The sequence below is a fragment of the Microcebus murinus genome, chromosome 21 (assembly GCF_040939455.1).
Source record: "Microcebus murinus isolate Inina chromosome 21, M.murinus_Inina_mat1.0, whole genome shotgun sequence".
Lineage (NCBI taxonomy): Eukaryota > Metazoa > Chordata > Mammalia > Primates > Cheirogaleidae > Microcebus > Microcebus murinus.
In genome coordinates this window covers 9682426-9702255 of record NC_134124.1, presented here as the reverse complement: position 1 = coordinate 9702255, position 19830 = coordinate 9682426, and the positions used below count along the sequence as shown (strand labels likewise).

The 19830-nt window shown below is 40.9% G+C and overlaps 1 protein-coding gene across 1 annotated transcript in view; it reads right to left on the bottom strand.

Moving 5' to 3' along the window:
* The window catches only part of NDFIP1 (Nedd4 family interacting protein 1), a 30234-nt gene extending 12982 nt beyond the window's left edge, over positions 1-17252 (bottom strand). Inside the window, exons 1-5 of the mRNA XM_012749050.3 lie at positions 16965-17252; positions 5059-5146; positions 4619-4749; positions 1277-1364; positions 270-394 (exon numbers count right to left, since the gene is read on the bottom strand). Coding sequence (XP_012604504.1) covers positions 270-394; positions 1277-1364; positions 4619-4749; positions 5059-5146; positions 16965-17027 — 495 coding nt within the window. The 5' untranslated portion in view covers positions 17028-17252. The remainder of the gene's footprint in view (positions 1-269; positions 395-1276; positions 1365-4618; positions 4750-5058; positions 5147-16964) is intronic.
* Positions 17253-19830: the final 2578 nt, after the last annotated feature.

Sequence of the window (19830 nt, the reverse complement as noted above, 5' to 3'; positions counted from 1 at the left end):
TCATATTATAAACATCATAAACAAAGAAAGCAGCTGGTGCTAGACCAATATCCAATAGACATGACTACAATATTTGTATGCATGAGCCACTTGCAACTGATTTTAGTTCAACTTCATTATGAAACCAGAAAAAAGACAAACCAGAACAAAGACCAAAATCATTTAAAATGTTTAAGTAACTTAAAAAATGCAAATAAAAAATCAAACATTCAAAATCATTCTAATTATTGTCTCTCTGCCAAGTCTATCTTTTCTGTTGTACAACTTACCCTGACAATCAGGATCCATTTAATTAGAGAGAGACCAAATCCTGAAATGGCTCCATACCTTCCTGCAGCTGAGGTGGTCAGGCAAAAAGACAGGAAAAACCCAATCCAGTTAAAGAGGAATGCCACTGTAACAGCAGAGGGAGGAAAAAAAGTAGTCAGACATGTCCATTACCCAAGAAATCAGAGTGTGTTCCCCAGGATAAAAGAAAGCCCGCCCTCCACAACCTTCACCTATATTCCCCCAAAACACCTGTCCTTCTGTCTTTCCCCCAAAAGCAAACAAGAAAACATCCTCTCTGAATATCAGGTTTAACATTACTGTGTCTACTGCTGTTCACTTTCAAAAATGCCTTAACATTTACCTAACTGTGTACTTATGATCTGTGCTCTGTACTATGTTATATACTTCAATAAATAAATGCTTTTAACATTAAATTAGTGCCCCCAAATAATCTAAGTTATTCATCCTCCTGTTCTATGAATTTTGACAGCTTATATAACATCACCTCTAAGAGCACTGCATTTTCTTTATCATTCTAATACAGCAAATGAAAGATGTAGTTGCTCACTTCTAAGTTGAGGCACATAAAAAATAAATGCAAAAGAAATAACATCAAGGGGGGAAAATCAGGCTGACTTTGCTCTATCAGAAATAGAAGCTTGCAGAACAAAATTCATCAGACAAAGGCACTTAATCACTATTCCATGGGTTAGGTATGAGTAGGATTGCAAAGGAGTCCCATAGAACTGGAAGATGAGGCTTAGCTTATGTAAAAATGCAGCATCCCCATAAAGGCTTTAATTATATTTTCCATAGGTATTCATGGAAATAGAAGAAGAAAAGGGATATTAAGACAAAAGTATACTAAGTTCAGAACATTCTAGTGAAGGCACCAAATAACGTATTAATGTATTAGCTCAATCAGTTATTTTAATTCAGTCACATTCACCCATAATCCAAGCACCCTGGTTTGTGGGAAGTGGCTCTGCTATGCGTTTATACTTACTGAAAAAAGTTAACATGAAAATCCCATCATTTCCTATCCTCAGCTGGTCAGCATCATCAAAATCATCCCGACCCACAAAATCCTCATCCTAAATGAAAAGAAAAAGAATTATTTCCAGGCAAACAAAGACATAACAAAAATAAAGAAAGGAGTAAACAAGTACCAAGAAGAAAAGTTATTGCTTTGGCTCAATTCAAAACTATGAGAATTAAAGGATCAGTAAGTGTTAAAAATTTCATTTTGCATTAAAAGTAAAATATATAATTAGAGAAGAAACATATCTTCCTTCTATCACCATAGTTTTCTCTTTTTTTTGAGATGGAGTCTTGCTCTGTCACCTGGGCTACAGTGCTGTAGCATAAGCCTAGCTCAAAGCAACCTCAAATTCCTGGCCTCAAGCAATCCTCCTGCTTCAGCCTCCCAAGTAGCTGGGATTATAGGCGCATGCCACCACACCCAGCTAATTTTTCTATTTTGGTAGAGACCACATCTCGCTCTTGTTCAGGCTGGTCTTGATCTCCTGACCTCAAGCGATCCTCCTGTGTTAGCCTCCCAGAGTGCTAGGATTATGGGTGTGAGCCACCGTGCCAGTCCTATCATCATAGTTTTCTAAATGAAATTTTCATTTTATAACCCTTAATTCTTTAACAATACACTTCAAAAATTTTAAAAGTTCACAAAGAACTATTTACTATTCCTTTTTAAAAATATACATCAAGAAAAGAAAAAACGCAAAATTTACTTACACATTTGTCTTAAATTCTAGATTATCAGTAATCCAAGGTCTGTTTTAGGGTTTAGAATATTAGTAACCCAGGGCCTAGTAAGGAGATAAAATCGACCAGCTTAAGTGCTTTATGAGACTGACATGGGGGAGAAAGGACAGCATGATCATACATGAAGAATCAACATAGCTGCCCACTAAGCATTTCTTTGTATTGGTATACAGGTCTGAAACTATCTCATGTCTAATCTTATCAGCAGGTAGGATCTCTTCGATCCTAACTTGGAAACACAATATTGCAGTCTAGAAGGAACATGATCTTGACCAACGCTAACACATGTGGCCTTTCTCTTCAACTGATGTAGGTTATGTGTTGCAATATTAAAAAATAAAGGAATATACACTAAAAAACATAAAAGTGATAGACTTCAATTAAGGCTCCACAAATGAAAAGAAAACATTTTAGGGGCAATCAAAACTTGTCCTACACAGAAAGGGGCTGGAAGATCCATACCAAACTGTTAACAGTGGTTCCCCTGGGGAGTGAGAACTAGAGAAAAAGGCATTACGCAAAACTTTTTACCTATCTACCTTGTATTTAAAAAAGTGCTCTGTAGATGTCTGCTGAATATTAGAGTCCTTTAAAAGGTTTCTAAATACATATATTTATCAAATAAAAGTATTCTGAAGAGTTCTGTGATTAGTTAGAGTTAATTTCCATACTAGTCTATTTACCATATATTCTAACAGGTCTGCGAAATACAGTGAAACCTAAAGGAATATTTGGGTTTCACCTTACTTCTGCTACTTATCAGCCATATGACTGGGCAAATTAAAATTACTTAATCTCTCAGGACCTCAATTTTTGCATCTGTAAAATGGACATAATACAATCTCTACCATTTGAAGTTATTGTGAGGACTGGAAACAATATATAAAATATATAAAAGCATCGAGCACAGGACCACGTATATCACTTGCTTCTAATATAGGGCAGTTACATTATGACTATTTTACCCTCAGATAGTAAGCTCCATGAAGGTTCTTTAGTTTCTTCCTGGCACCTACAAGAACTGAATGCATATCACCATGTAGGATTAGCCTTGACTGAGCTCATAAACTATTTCTGTCAAGCAGTGGTTTTAGGAGCTTCACTCCTCATAGCAGGTGTGGTCTGTAAGCAGCCTACTGCCCTTAAGCCAGGCCAGGGGGAACCTCTGGGACGTATGCCATTGCAATTTCCAGATTGGGCTTCTTTTTTCTTTTTTTGAGAGTCTTACTCTGACACCCTGGCTAGAGTGCAGTGGCATCACGCTAGCTCACTATACCCTCAAATTCCTGGGCTCAAGCCATCCTCCTGCCTCAGTCTCCCAAGTAGCTGGTACTACCAGTATGTGCCACCACTCATAGCTAATTTTTTCTATTTAGTAGAGATGGGGTCTCACTCTTGCTCAGGCTGATCTCAAACTACTGAGCACAACCAATCCTTCCACCACAGCCTCCCAGAGTGCTATTAATAGGATTACTGGCGTGAGCCACCTCACCTGGCCTGGGCTTCTCTTCTTATTCTTATCATTCACTCCAGTATCTTGCACGACTAGAGCCTAGAGCTCTAATGGTCCCCACATCCATGGGGTCTTACCCTGCTTCCATTCGCCCAATATTTGACCCAAGGCCCTACATGCATCAGCCCAAACTTGGATGAATATTTACAAAATCACACTTAGCACTTATAGATCTGACATCAAAAACCAAGGATGAGGCCGGGCACTGGTGGTTCACGCCTGTAATCCTAGCACTCTGGGAGGCCAAGTCAGGCAGACTGCTCAAGGTCAGGAGTTTGAAACCAGCCTGAGCAAGAGCGAGACCCTGTCTCTACCATAATTAGAAAGAAATTAATTGGCCAACTGATATATATAGAAAAAATTAGCTGGGCATGGTGGCACATGCCTGTAATCCCAGCTACTCAGGAGGCTGAGGCAGAAGGATTGCTTGAGCCCAGGAGTTTGAGGTTGCTGTGAGCTAGGCTGACTCCATGGCACTCACTCTAGCCTGAACAACAAAGCGAGACTCTGTCTCAAAAAAAAAAAAAGGGCCTGGCGTGGTGGCTCACGCCTGTAATCCTAGCTCTCTGGGAGGCCGAGGCGGGCGGATTGCTCGGGGTCAGGAGTTTAAAACCAGCCTGAGCAAGAGCGAGACCCCATCTCTACTATAAATAGAAAGAAATTAATTGGTCAACTGATATATAAAAAAAATAGAGAGAGAGAGAAAGTGGTGGTAGTAGGAGAGATACAGGAAAAATGAGCTGGCTTGACTAGTGATTCTCTGCTCATTTACTCAACTTTACCTCATCATTTTCAGGAAGAGATGAGCTTATTGTCCTAGAAGAAAATGTACTTTAAAAAAATTTAACTGTACTTTTACTAATCAATACAATTTTAAGTAATAAATGAAAATTAGATAATGAAAGTTGGTGAAGATCTTCTGAGTGGAAGTGGGGGTGGGACCAGGGCCTTGTTGGCAAATAAAGTTTAAGCATGTAAAAAAAAAAATTAGATGATGAAAATAATGTAAGTGTCATAAAGCAGCCATCAAGTAATATGGTAAATTGTACTTACTCTTCCAGGAACCAAAGGAATAGTAGCTTCGGCCTTGGTTCGCTCAGCTTCATCATAACTGGGCAGTGTTGTAGCCACATTGTAAGATGGGGGCTTTGGAAACCCAGACTCATCCTTGTAGTCAAAATATGCTGCAGAATAAAAGAGCCACAATTATCTGATCAGTAGCTGAATTCAAAAAATAAAAGGATTTTCACTAACTCTGGCAAACAAAACCCAGCCATTCCCAAGAGTACATACATAATAAGTGAACCAAAAGATATTTATAGATGAATGTAAGAGACTGGGGGCGATTTTTAAATTTAGCCACTTTTCAATTATTTAAAATTCAGACTCACTTTGTACCCTTCCTTCCAACTGCTTTTGAACCACTTTTTTAACCGTCATGTCAAAGCATAGAGTGTTTTGAAGGTCAGTAATCACCTTGCCTTGTTACCTACCTGCACTCTCTGCAGAGATGCTGCTGTAAGGTGGAGGAGCATCACCTGCAGCCTGTTCAGGCTCTCCAGACTCTTCTTCATTCTGCAACTAAATAAAAATTTCATATTTTAGGGCCAGGTGCTGTGGTTTACGCCTGTAATCTCAGCGCTTTGGGAGGCCAAGGCGGGAGGATTACTTGAGGCCAGGAGTTCAAGACCAGCCTAACCAAAATAGTGAGACCCTGTCTCTAAAAAATGGAAAAAAGTAGGCAGGCGTGGTGGCATGCCTGGAGTCTCAGCTACTTGGGAGGCTGAGGCAAGAGGAATGCTTGAGTCCAGGAGTTTGTTACAGTGAGCTATGATGACACCACTGCACTCTAGCCCCAGAAACAGAATGAGACCCTGTCTCAAAACAAAACAAGAAAATTCCTATTTTAATGCAAGTATAAAGACAATTAGAAATATGAGACAATTAGAAATCTGAGGCAAGAGTGAGACTCCGTCTCTACTAAAAAAATAGAAATAAATTAGCTTGACAACTAAAAATATACAGAAAACATTAGCCGGGTATCGGACATGGTGGCACATGCCTGTAGTCCCAGCTACTTGGGAGGCTGAGGCAGAAGGATTGCTTGAGCCCAAGAATTTGAGGTTGCTGTGAGCTAGGATGATGTCACGGCACTGTAGCCCAGGCAACAGAGTAAGACGCTGTCTCAAAAAAAAAAAAAGAAAAGACATTTCAATTAATTTTTCCAGTGTGACAATAGACTACATTAACTCAAAAGATTAGTTGGCTGAGACTGGGAATCAGTTAGGAAAGGAATAACAGAATATTTATTTTTTGAAAGACAGAAGGAAAAACAAGAATATTTAGTGTCAGCAGAATAGGATTTGGACTAAAAAAAAAAGAAAAAAAAAAAAAAGAAGAATATTTAGTGATGTAACTGACATGAGGGTCTGGTCCTGGCTTCAGTACTACCATGATATATAGAACCAGCTGAAGTACTATATAATAGAACACACACAACTTCTAAATCACACTGCTACAAAGAACTCTATCTTGAGTTGAAACAGAAAAACAGAAAGCCTGAGGTGTCATAACATGAAGTAGAGCACTCTAATCCATTAAATTTTAACTGACAATCTCAATCTCCACTTCCTATGCCATTCAAAACCAGAGCCCAACAAACTTTCTGATTAATATTGCATAGCATTCAATTTCAAATGAATTCTTATGTCAGATTCTCATCAGCATTTACCATCTGGGCACATTTTTGGGGGCCCTAGTAATCTAATGTTAAACTTAAGACACTCCCAAAATAATTGCATCATAACCTAAAATAATTTTTTCCTTTAAACAAAGGTATATGGGCAAAATAGCTCTAGTAAAGTCAAATGTTCCTAGAACACCCAATCAATGAATTATTTAAAGAGAACTTCTAGGACAATGGTTCACCTGAAATACTAGTTTTAGCATAATTTGAAGCTCTAGTCAGGGTATTCTGAGCCTCCGCACACATAACCACTTTTGTGCCATGGGAAAGTTGCAAAAAGCAGCAAGAGTCAGCAGCAAGAATAGAAGCAAATACAGACTTTTATTTATTTATTTTCTTTAGAGATGGTCTCGCTCCATCGCTCAGGCTGGAGTGCAGTGGCTTGAGAACGTTGCGTCAATACGCTGTACAGCCAGTTATGTCCTTCATTTAGGCCTAGCTTGGTATTTCTAACCCGTGTTCTAACTCCTGAGCTTGGTCAAAGTAATCACGTTACCTATGCATAATGTAGGTTTCAGAAAGGAAGCATGGAAATTCTAAGAAACATAGAAGTCCAAAGAATAAAGAAGTAAAAAGGTCTTATACGCCAGTATCTGTAAGACAGGTTACCTGCTCTCCTGGCAACCTGGAAATGTTAAATTCAATCATTTAACACAACGGGTACAGTAAAAGATAACAGAGCAAAGAAATTCCAACCTCAAACACCTCAATTTTCTCTTTGGTTAGGAAAAAAAGAATTCCAGGTGAAGATTTTTGCTCCATCAAAATTCACTAGTTTAGTGGTTCCCTCATTAATACCAGCACTTTGGGTGGCTGAGATGGGAGGATGGCTTGAGGCCAAGAGTTCAAGACTACCCTGGGCAACACAGCAAGACCTCATTTCATTCATTCATTCATAAATAAATAAATATTAGCCAGGCATGGTGGCATGTGCCTGTAGTCCCAGCCACTCGGGAGGCTGAGGTTGGAGCATGGCTTTAGTCCAGGAGTTTGAGGCTGCAGTGAGCTATGATTGAGCCACTGCATTCCAGCCTGGGTGACAGAGTGAAACATTGTCTCTAAAAATAAACAAAATTCACTACTTTAGAATCATGTCAAAAACAACAATTAAAAACACTCATTATGACTATGGGATAATCCTAAAACGTCAGTGGACAGCCCTCCCACTCTGGCTTGTTTCTATAATGCTGGTGATAAGATTAAGCTCCATCAAGAAAGCTATTTAAAACACTACAATGTGGGGGGAAAGAGGCACTCACCCTCAAAAAGAGGTATTTAGCAACTACTGTCTGTGTGAATAACAACTTGCTGAGCAACAGAATCCTTAAACATACATCTTTTTACACTTTGGGGACAAGTCAGACATTCGCTAGCTTGGGGGTGTGGAGCATGTGCCTTAGAACCAAAGTGAACAATAAAATTAGTTGCTTGGTTCCAAAATGTATTTTTGAGATAGAGTCTCAAAACCTAAAACTTTGCCGGGCGTGGTGGCTCACGCCTGTAATCCTAGCACTCTGGGAGGCTGAGGCGGGTGGATTGTTTGAGTGACTGGCTTCTTTAACTATAATGTTTTCAAGTTTCACCCACATAGCATCTATCAGTATTTCATCCTTTTTGCTGGCTGAATAATATTCCATTATACTGGTATACTACATTTTGTTTAGCCATTTGTCAGTTGATGAACATTTTGTCTATTATGAATAATGCCACTATCAATGTTCATGTACAAGTTTTTCAGGGGACTTTCACTGTGCTCAAGGGAAAGTAACCTAATGGCAGGGGACAGGGAGGAGGTACTCAAAGTCCCCTTAGGGCAGATGAGTACACTAAGATGGGAGGGGCACTAGTTAGAGCAGCCAACCTTTTTGGTGTCAGGGACCAGTTTCATGGAAGACAATTTTTCTAAGGGGTGGGGGAGGGGGAGGCAGAGCTCTGCAGTTCACTCCCTAACAGGCCGAGGCCAGGGGAGTGGGGACCACAGAGGGGGAGGAAATAGAGGGAGAGGTGGCCTCCAGGTCAGACAAGGTAATGCATTCTAGGAACACAAACGAATTCCCCATGGAAAAAACAAATCATGAGAGCCCACCCCTTCCCCCAAAGCCCTATCTCCCTGTTTACATCTTACCCATCCTTTAAGGCAGGCTCAAGTTTCATCTTCTTAGAAGCTTTCCTAGAAGTCTCTGGAACTAGGTGCTCCCTTCCTTCTCTAATGTCCATCCCAGAATGATGCCTTTTATCTAGTATCTCATTCTCTCAATTAGTACAACATTACACCTGACTCTATGTCAATACTATAATACGTTCTCATGGATTGGAGTCACTCAATAGGTATTTAGTGAGTACCAACTATATGCATAAAGTTGTGCTGGGTGCTATTAAATAAAGAAAGGAAAAAAGGAAGGAGAAAAAGAGAGAAAGACAACAAAACAGCAGTACACATTTAGTGAACAGGCATTTAGTGAACTCCTTTTAACTAAGAAGGCCTATGGCACACACTTTTGAATTCCATAATATTTGGGGTTTTTTGTTTTTGTTTTTTTTTTTTTTAAAGACAGAGTCTGGCTCTGTTGCCCAGGTTATAGTGGAGTGGCGCCATCACAGCTTACTGTAACCTCAAACTCCTGGGTTCAAGGGATCCTCCCACCTAAGCCTATTGAGTAGCTGGGACTATAGGCACACACCACCACTACAGGCTAATTTTTCTATTTTTTATAGAGATGGGATCTCATTTGTTGCCCAAGTTGGTCCAAACTCCTAGCCTCAAGCAATCCTCCAGCCTCAGCCTCCCACAGTGCTGAGATTATAAGCAAGAGCCACTGCCTGGCCTACGTTTGAGATTTTAAATATAAATTACATTATTTAGAAAAATAATAACTCCTATTATAACAGCAGGATGCACTGAGTGATGTCTGAGTATACCTGCTTTTTTTTTTTTTTTTTGAGACAGTCTCACTCTGTTGTCCAAGCTAGAGTACCTTGGGGTAAGCCTAGCTCACAGTAACCTCAAACTCCTGGGCTCAAGTGATCCTCCTGCCTGAGCCTCCCAAGTAGCTGGGACTACAGGCATGCACCACCCTGCCAGGCTAATTTTTTATACATTTACATTTTTAGTTGTCCAGCTAATTTCTTTCTATTTTTTTTAGTAGACATAGGTCTCGCTCTTGCTCAGGCTGGTCTCGAACTACTGAGCTCAAATGATCCATATGCCTCGACCTCCCAGAGTGCTAGGATTACAGGCGTGAGCCACCACGCCCAGTCTACACTTGCTTTTTATTACTATACTTGATGAAGTCAGCAACACATACCGTATAATCATCCCTTGGTATCCACAGGGTAAGGTTCCAGGACACGCCCTCATTACCAAAATCCATGGATGCTCAAGTCCCTGATATAAAATGGTGCAGTATTTGCATATAGCTTACACACATCTTCCCATATACTTTAAATCATCTCCAGATCACTTATAATACCTAATATAATATAAATGCTATGTAAATAGTTGTTATACTACATTTATTTGTGTTATGTTTTATAACTATATTGTTATTTCCCTCAAAGTATTTTCGATCTATAGTTGGTTAAATCCGTGGATAAACAACCTGTAGATACAGAGAACTGACTGGTACTTCCACCTAGCCAGCCACTGCAAGCAATTATAACTGAAAAGTATGCAAAACCCAACATATTTGATATTACTAGTTGCCTAGCTTATTGGCAATAATGACTTGAGTAAAAAAAGGTAAAACCATCAAGTCAATTTTTAGCATTAATCTCTTGTAAAAGTGTTAAAAGTTGCTTTATCTAAATGGGTATCATCCATTACCACCAAAATATGGCAGCTGTATTTATTCAAAGATAACATAAGAATAAATTAAGAAACCAATGCATTTATTTATTTTTTTTTTGGAGACAGAGTCTCACTCTGTTGCCCAGGCTAGAGTGAGTGCTGTGGCATCAGCCTAGCTCACAGCAACCCCAAACTCCTGGGCTCAAGCAATCCTTCTGCCTCAGTCTCCCAAGTAGCTGGGACTACAGTCATGCGCCACCATGCTCGGCTCACTTTTTCTATATATTTTTAGTCAGCCAATTAATTTTCGTTCTATTTTTAGTAGAGATGGGGTCTTGCTCTTGCTCAGGCTGGTCTCAAACTCCTGGCCTTGAGGGATCCTCCCACCTTGGCCTCCCAGAGTGCCAGGATTACAGGCGTGAGCCACCACGCCCGGCCCCCAATGCATTTATTTTAAAGCCCTAAGAACAAATAAATCAGAGGACGTCATTTGAATCTCTTCAAGCCTTTCTGTTTTCTCTTAATAAAAAGTGATTCTCGGCCAGGCGCGGTGGCTCACGCCTGTAATCCTAGCACTTTGGGAGGCCGAGGCGGGTGGATCGCTCAAGGTCAGGAGTTCGAAACCAGCCTGAGCGAGACCCCGTCTCTACCAAAAAAAATAAAAAGAAATTAATTGACCAACTAAAAATATATATACAAAAAATTAGCCGGGCATGGTGGCGCATGCCTGTAGTCCCAGCTACTCGGGAGGCTGAGGCAGTAGGATCGCTGAGCCCAGGAGTTTGAGGTTGCTGTGAACTAGGCTGACGCCACGGCACTCACTCTAGCCTGGGCAATAAAGAGAGACTCTGTCTCAAAAAAAAAAAAAAAAAGTGATTCTCGTGTAGGATTTATTTTATAATATAATTTAACACAATTTAATATAATTGATGTCCAGGATAAAGTATTTAAAGTTATGTACGGGCAAACCAGTAGATGGCATCCGCTTAGAGCAGGATTCCCTAGAGCACCTCAACCAAGCCTTAGTCTCTGCCCGGAAGTTCTGCCCTGTTTCCAGAGTACAGATAAAATGATTAAGCCAAATGAATCTCCCTTAACAAGTGGTCACCAGTGGGATCAGGGAAGAAAATAAGAAAATATCAACAGGAGTTCATCACTGCTACAAAACAACACAAAGCGTGAGGCTTGCCAAGAGTGAGTCAAATCAAATACAAGGGACAGTTACACATCTGCAGCCCCTAACACTGACAAATCCTGTTTCCATAGGCCTAACAGACTACAAAAAAGCTCCTTCATGATATATTCCTCATGTGATAATACCTGCTTAAAATATCATACCATATGTTATCTTTAGAGTTAGACACAGAAATATCTATAGATGAAATGATATGATAATTTCCAGGATTTACTTCAAAATAATGGTGGAGAGTATAAACAAGATGAGATTAGCCATTAATTGATAACTGCTGAAGCTGGGTGATGGGTGCATAAGGCTTATGATACTCTATTTTTGTTATGTGTTGCACATTTCCATAGTAAAATGTTGAAAACATAAATATTAAGAAATAATTCTACTTCTATAACTCAACCACAAAAAGCCCAATTCAAAAATGAACAAAGCTAGCACTCTGGGAGGCTGAGGTGGGCGGATTGCTTGAGGTCAGGAGTTTGAAACCAGCCTGAGCAAGAGTGAGACCCCGTCTCTACTATAAATTAAAAAAAAAAAAGAAATTAATTGGCCAACTATTATATATAGAAAAAATTAGCCGGGCATGGTGGTGCATGCCTGTAGTTGTTAGCCGGGCATGGTGGTGCATGCCTGTAGTCCCAGCTACTTGGGAGGCTGAGGCAGCAGGATTGCTTGAGCCCAGGAGTTTGGGGTTGCTGTGAGCTAGGCTGATGCCACAGCACTCACTCTAGCCTGGGCAACAAAGTGAGACTCTGTCTCAAACAAACAAACAAACAAACAAAAAATGAACAAAGGACTTGAATAGACATTTCTCCAAAAAAGATACATGACCAAATAAGCACATGAAAAGATGCTCAACATCAGGGCCCAGCACAGTGGGCCTATAATCCTAGCACTCTGGGAGGTGGAGACGGGAGGACTGCTTGAGCTCAAGAGTTCCAGACCAGCCTGAGCAAGAGCGAGATGCCATCTCTACTAAAAAAATAGGAAGAAATTGCTGGACAACTAAAAATATATATATATTAAAAAAAAATTAGTTGGGCATGGTGGTGCATGCCTGTAGTCCCAGCTACTTGGGAAGCTGAGGCAGTAGGATTGCTTGAGCCCAGGAGTTTGAGGTTGCTGTGAGCTCGGCTGATGCCATGGCACTCTAGCCCAAGCAACAAAGTGAGACTGTCTCAAAAAAAAAAAGATGCTCAACATTACTAATTATTAGGGAAATGTTAATCAATACTACAATGAGATACCATTTCATACCCATCAGACAGCTACTATCACAAAAAAAAAAAACAAAAACAGAACATAACAAGTGTTGTGGAAGATATGGAGAAATCAGAACCCATCTGCACTGTGGAGATCTAAAATGGTGCTATGGAAAACAGTATGGTGGCTCCTCAGAAACTTAAAAATAGAATTACCATATGACCAATCAATTCAACTTCTGGGTATATCCAAAAGAAACGAACGCAGGGACTCAAACAAAAGGTGGAAGCAAATCAAGTCTCCATCAGCAGATGAATGTTTAAACAAAAAGTGGTATATACATAGATGGAATGCTATTCAGCTTTAAAGAGGAAGGAAATTCTGACACATGCTATAACATGGATGAACCTTGAAGACATTATATACTAAGTGAAATAAGCCAGCCACAGAATGGGTACAGCATTTCAGTTCTGCAAGGTGAAAAAAATTCCAGCATATTAATAGATTGGTTACACAAAAATGTGAATGTACTTAATGTCACTGAACTACATACTTAAAAATGGTTAACATGACAAATTTTATGTGTATTTTACCACAATTAAATAAAGTTTCCAAAGGAGTAATGTACTCATCTTCTCAATATTTTTATAAGTTTTCCTTGATCACTGACCACAAAGGCCATTAAAAAAAGCAAATAACCTAAAAAATCTTGACGTAACATTCTAAGGGGCATTATATAATTACTTTTGAAACTAAAAAATTAAAATAAAGCAAACCACATAGGCTCTATTCACTCTTTTCCTCCAGGATCATGAGTTTATCTAATACCTTAACGTGAATATGTTTTGATCTGTCAGAGATAAAATCTTTTCCCTGATCTATCAAAATGTTCCTCCACAATCCTGAGAGAACTTACCCAAAAACCTATCATTCCCAAAGCTGCTCCATAATTGTCATAAGACTACACTATGAACTTATTGGTGATACAAATGAGTAACTTCTTTAGCAGGCAGTAAGTCCAAAACTAAACATTCTGCAGTCTGTTTTTAAGTCAACATGACAGTGTCATCACAACTCACCTATATCAAATTCAAAATCCAAATATCTCAAAATACTTGGTATGAATTGGCAAAATTTATGATATAGGCAAAGATCTGTTGCAGTAAGGCAAAGAGAGTTTAGGACCCACAAACAGGAATGAACATCCTCAGAAAGAGCAGCACATAACAGGTTTCTCAATAAAACCTAGACCTTTCTGAAACAGTGGTTCCATATGTTTGGACACACAATTTCAGTTTCAAAATGCAAAAAAACAAAAAAATAAAATAATGCCACAGGGAACCTATTAGCCTGAACTTTCTGCATTGTCTGTCACTATGCTAAATTCAAGTTGCACAGATATTGCACTACCAATAAAAAGACCATAAAGACAAAGTTGTGGCCCAGAGCGGTGGCTCACGCCTATTATCCTAGCACTCTGGGAGGCCGAGGTGGGCAGATTGCTCAAGGTCAGGAGTTCAAAACTAGCCTGAGAAAGAGTGAGACCCTGTCTCTACTATAAATAGAAAGAAATTAATTGACCAACTAATATATAGAGAAAAAATTAGCTGGGCATGATGGCACATGCCTGTAGTCCCAGCCACTCGGGAGGCTGAGGCAGTAGGATTGCTTTAGCTCAGGATTTTGAGGTTGCTGTGAGCTAGGCTGATGCCATGGCACTCACTCTAGCCTGGGCAACAAAGCAAGACTCTGTCTCAAAAAAAAAAAAAAAAAGAACAAACAAACAAAAAAGACAAAATTGTGTTTGCATTTATGAATGAATCATACAGCTTTCTGTTACATTTACTTGGCTAGAAGACTAGCTCAATTTGATTAACCAGGTCAAACAAGTCAGAATAGCCTTTTGTGACGACCATACTATCATGCTCCTATCAAGTTGCCTGGACAATTCACCAACATTCTATAATTCAAAAGTCTTTTTTTAAATATGCATATTCTCTGATCAAGCATGGAAAGATATTCATAACATATTATGTGATGAACATTACAAAACAGTATTCCAATATGAACTCATTTAATTACATATCTAGATTTTGTCCCTTTGTACATACATGTGCACAATATACATATACGCAAATTTGCAATGCACATATGCCTAAGAATATGATACACTGGACATATGTGCAAAAGTATGTGCAAGTATAATCAGGGGCTCATAGAATTGGACAAGTGTACCAAGATGTACCTATATTTTATGCACCCATATGTATATATGGGTGCATAAAATAATACATATGCATGTGTATGTAACTGCTAATGCATGTCTGTATTTGTGAGCCTGTGTTTTAAGTAGGTGAGTATAAGTGTGTGTATATCCTTATAATCTCTACTTAGCAGCTTTGTGACCTTGGACAAGTTACTGAGCCTCTTTGAATCGTGACTTTGCCATCTATCTATACAATGATGAACAAACCCTGACTCATAAGAGTTTTGTAAAGATTAAATGAAAAAAAATGGATGTAAACCACTTAGTACTGGGATTGGTGAACAGTAAATCAATATTAGCTTTCCTTATCTGTACAGATGTATACTGATCTATACCTATGTATATTTGCATAGCTATAAACCCACAATGCACATCAAAATGTTAACTTTGATTATCTATGGGTGATAGTTTTTTGATCGGTTTTTGTTTGGAGAAGTTTTTTTCCTAAATGTTTTACAGTTTTTCTAGGAAGACTATTTTTCATTCTTTCTTGAAGATTATTTCTTCAAAATAATTATTTAAAAAAGAATGAAATAAAGACGGCCCATCCCTGACATACCTCAATTCTACATAATTAAAAGCTATTCAATACTACACTAAGGAATATACAATTTTCATACTCCAGGAAATTTTTTGTATTCTAGCAGTATTATCAGCATTACCTAAAAGCTCAAGAAGATGGCAGTACAAAGAAAAAACCACAGCTCCTTTGCTTGTTTGCCTTATCCAAGTCAGGATGAAAAGAATGAATCAGATGACACTATACAGTACAAGCGATTTGCAAACACCGCTGTCACAGTTAAGTGACATCTGTCATTCGAATTTTACTAAAGCAGGGAAGAACCCCAAGTCTTGCCCGATGTCATACAAAAAAAAAAAAAAAAAAAGCATGTGCTAGACCCCAGGCTGTAAAGAGATCTAATGATTAACTGCATTGCCACAATGTGGGGCGTGTTTATGAAACCAAGAAGCTAAATTCTTAACTAGTCATTTCGGGAGTCCCAGCGGGAAGGGGTAGGATGGATTACAACACACGGCTGACAGCAAAACAAACCAGTAACTGGGCGCTCCAGGGTTAATCTACATGTTTTAATCGCATTCGTTTTCCTCACTTTTAAAATATAAAACTGTACATCATCTAAGATAGGCCATTTGATTTCATAAACAGGACTGACATTTGTATGCAAATCATACCGTAAGAATCTGAAACATGACAGAACACAAGCAGTTATTTGCGGTTCCAATTAACATCAGTTACATCTGGCTCCATTCCCACAATTACAATGTGTTAGATTAATACCTCTAAAAACCCTGCAAAAGGTCTCTCTACATTTCCGGGGGAACTCAGCTACAGACGGAGAGTAAAACAAGCAGCTCTTTTCCCTGGGGCCTAAATTTATATATCATACCAGAGATAATAATCCAATCATCCTCTATGCATTTCCTTCCCAGCAATGCCATGAAATATCTTAAAACGTCACTTCTGAGCATTTAAAATACACCCAGGCCACCATGCTGAAATTCTGGTATAAAAAAATAATAAAATAAAATAAAATACACCCAGGCACACGCCCTGCAGCCTTCGCTGTAGCTCTACATTTGGGGGCAACACCGCCGCCAAACATCACCGCCTTTCCCAAATCTTCTGCAAACTGCAGGCTCCTCTCTCGCTTCATTTTTGACTTTTGTCTTAAAACAGAGGCAAGGGGGATGGGTTTCCACAACCAGACCAGGCGCTGAAACCCTGAGTAATCGTATCTCGCGGCGGGGAGCTGTCGGCTGCAGTAGCAGCGATTTTAATCTCTTCCCTCCACCCAGTTTCCCCTTCCATTTTCAGGCTTTCTTTTTTTGTTTCTTTCTTTCCGATGACATCAAACCAAAGGTGGAAAAAACAAAAACGAATGCCCTCAAGAGGGTCGCGGGTTCTGACTCAGGGACCCGCCCGCCCTAGGAAACGGGAGAAACACCAGGCCGGGAGGAGGTTTTTCCCCCGCCCGGGTCCCGCCCGGGGTCGCGAGGGGCGGGCCCGGCCCGCGGCGTCCTGGAATCCCAGCCCGGGGCCAGCCCGGCCCGCCCAGGCCCCGCGCGGCCTGCCAGGCCCCAGCGTCGAGCTGGCCGCGGGCCGGCGCGGGAGGCCTGAGGCGGCTGGCGGGGAGGGCAGGGCCGGGGTTCGGGGTCCGGGGCGGGACCCGGGCGCTGCTTACTTACCTGCTGGTACCGGCTGCCGCAGGCCGGCTCGACAGCCGCCAGCGCCGCCAACGCCAACGCCATGGCGCAGCCGGCCGCAGGGAGAGGGCGAGCGAACGAGCTGGAGGGGCGCGCGCTGCAACCTGGGAGCGCCGCGAGGCTGAGGGAGACGGGCCTCGGGCGGGTCTCGATGGCCGCCGCCGCGCCCGGGCCAAACGCACTCCTTCGGCTGTAACCGCCGCCGCCGCTGAGGCTCCGACGCGGGCCCTGGAGAGGAGGCGGGGACGACGACTACGACGACGACGCTGCGCCGCCGCCCCGCCCCTGAGTCGCGCCGCCCTGCCCGGCCCGGCCTCGCCCTGCGCCGCCGCCGCCGCCGCCGCCGCCGCCGTCGCCGCAGTGCCCGGCCCGGGTGCAGTCGGCCTCGGCCCCGCGCCTCCGGGGCTACAGGGTCGGGTTCGACTCCACTAAAAACGCATTACTAAGAGGCCATCTCACAGACAGGGTGACGCTGGTGAGGAGGACCTGGTGCCAAGCCCCGAGCTTCACCTGCGCGTTTCCAACCCTTGTCACAGCCCCCTGACACAGGGACCACAGCCCCATGCTAGAGGTCGGCGGCAACCTGGGAGGCTGAGGATTGATCTGATCCCTGGTGTCTGGCCACAGAATCGCTGCTCACATCCACTCCCCTCCTGTCAGCCGTCCTCGTAAAGCAGGGGTCAGCCAACCACAGGGTGGGGGCCAAATCCAGTCCCTCGTCGTGACCATGAAAAGCGTATGAAATTCAAGTTTCAGTGTCCATAAATAAAGTTTTATTGGAACACAGCCACTCCCATTTGTTTAGGGTGGCCTGAAAACCCTAAAATACTTGCTGTCTGACTCTTTACAGAAAAAGCATGCTGACCCTGATAAATCCTGGAGAAACTCCTTAGATCTCAAATCCTACTTAGGGTGGATGATTAAACTAGCATCTTCGTGATTATGCAGTCCTTTATTTTTTTTTCTTTATTAATTTTTTTCTTTTTCTTTTCTTTATTAATTTTTTTAACCTCAAAATTACCCCTTATTAAGAACATGCAGTCTTTTAGAATTTTAATAGCATCGTCTGCGGATACAGAAACCCTATTTTCTAAAATAAAGCTCTCTGAGGAGGTGACATGAAAGTCCAAACTTAAAGGACAGAGCCATGCCAAGAGCTTTCCAGGCAGCAGGAACATGTGCAAAGGCGGTGACAAAGAGCTTGAAGAAATGAAAGGAGGCTGGCATAGCTGCCACACAGGAGACGGGAGTATTAGCATTCAGAATGAGGGAAGTTATGCCTGAAGAGATTAAATATTTCACCCAGTGACCCAGAGCTAGTAAGGGGTAAAGCTGGAATGCCAGCATGTTCAGCCGGCTTTCTGAACCACTGTCAATGCAACTAAATTATAAGCTTTGTGAAGACAAGAGTATTTGTCTTTTAAATCCTTTGATTATCACCCACAGCATCTAGCACAGTACAGCAGGCATGCAAGGTCTGTTTCTTTCTGTTACACCCAGCCATCTGCAATTGCTTCTACCCACATGTTCAACAGAAGGGGAAAAAAAACAACCCACAAAAACCCTCCATCTTTGGAGCTTCTTGCAATTCCCATTTCTTCTCGATTGCCTTTCCAAGTTGGTAGTGATGATTATTGTCTTATCTTCTAACTTTCTAGTTAACTATATATTAAATATTTTTAAACATAGCTGTGTTTTGAACCCCCCCGCCAAGGCTTCCATATGCAGGAGAGAATTGTAATCAATAGAACTTCTATTAATAGATATTTATCATTAATAAACTAACTATTGGATACTGAGTTCTCTCTCAATATCCGGACTCCTACATATCTGTCACTGTTTCCAAGTGTTGGCCTCACATGTTTACGTGCTGAGAAAGTGAACAAATCCAGCAACATGACAAATTTGAAAGGTCTCCTTACTCCGAGAGGCTCCTTATTCTGTCCTTCAGTTGTTTTTCATCCAGAAAAACAACCTTTAAATGTAATAAGTTACGGTGAGTCAAACAAACATAATGTCCTGCCATGTGGTCTTATATAAGTGGGAGGGGAGGCTAATTTGAAATTAAAAAAAAATATATCAGCAAAGTAGAAATCCAGACTTCTTTGTCCAGATTGTCTAAACTTATGTGTAAGAAAGAATAAAAAAGAATATGTCTTGCCACATATGGCTGTTGAAGCAACAACTGCCATCTTCACGCATGTCTGCAGCACTGTGGCTTTGCAGAAAAGTGGTTGCTACCCTTTCCGTCTACTTTCCTAGGTTACTTTCTTCCTCTGTATCAGTAGGCTTCCTGCACGTGAGCACAAATATTTATCATACTATAAATAATGGGCTTTCTCACAGAAATATTTTCTATCAAAAGAAAAAGAAAGTTAATCAACTTCCAGTTTCTCTTTCCTATTTCTTTTCTGATGTCTTCAACCAAAATGTTTTGTAATGACAATAAAAACTTTGGTCTTTTTTTTTTTTTCTTGAGTTCCCCAAAGCCTTTAATGAGTAAATTGAGATTTGCCTTGATTCAATGAGTGGATGCATTGGAGAATTGAGAAATTGAGTCACCACTATATAAGGCCTCCAGTTGGCAAGCAAATTGTACAATAAAGGGGAAAACTGAATTTCTGGCTCGCAGATCCATGCCTGGTACAAGCCAAGCAGACAGAGAAGATAATCCAAGGCCATAAAAATTGTGCTCTTTGGCTTCATCTTGAGATGTTGTCAAGAGAGTTTCCACAGAGAAAGTTATTAATTTCAGATTGCTGCACTTAGAAACTTATTTCCCCACAGAATAACAGTAATACTTTCCATGTGCAATATTTTTTATGTGAGTTGCTGACTCTGAATCATC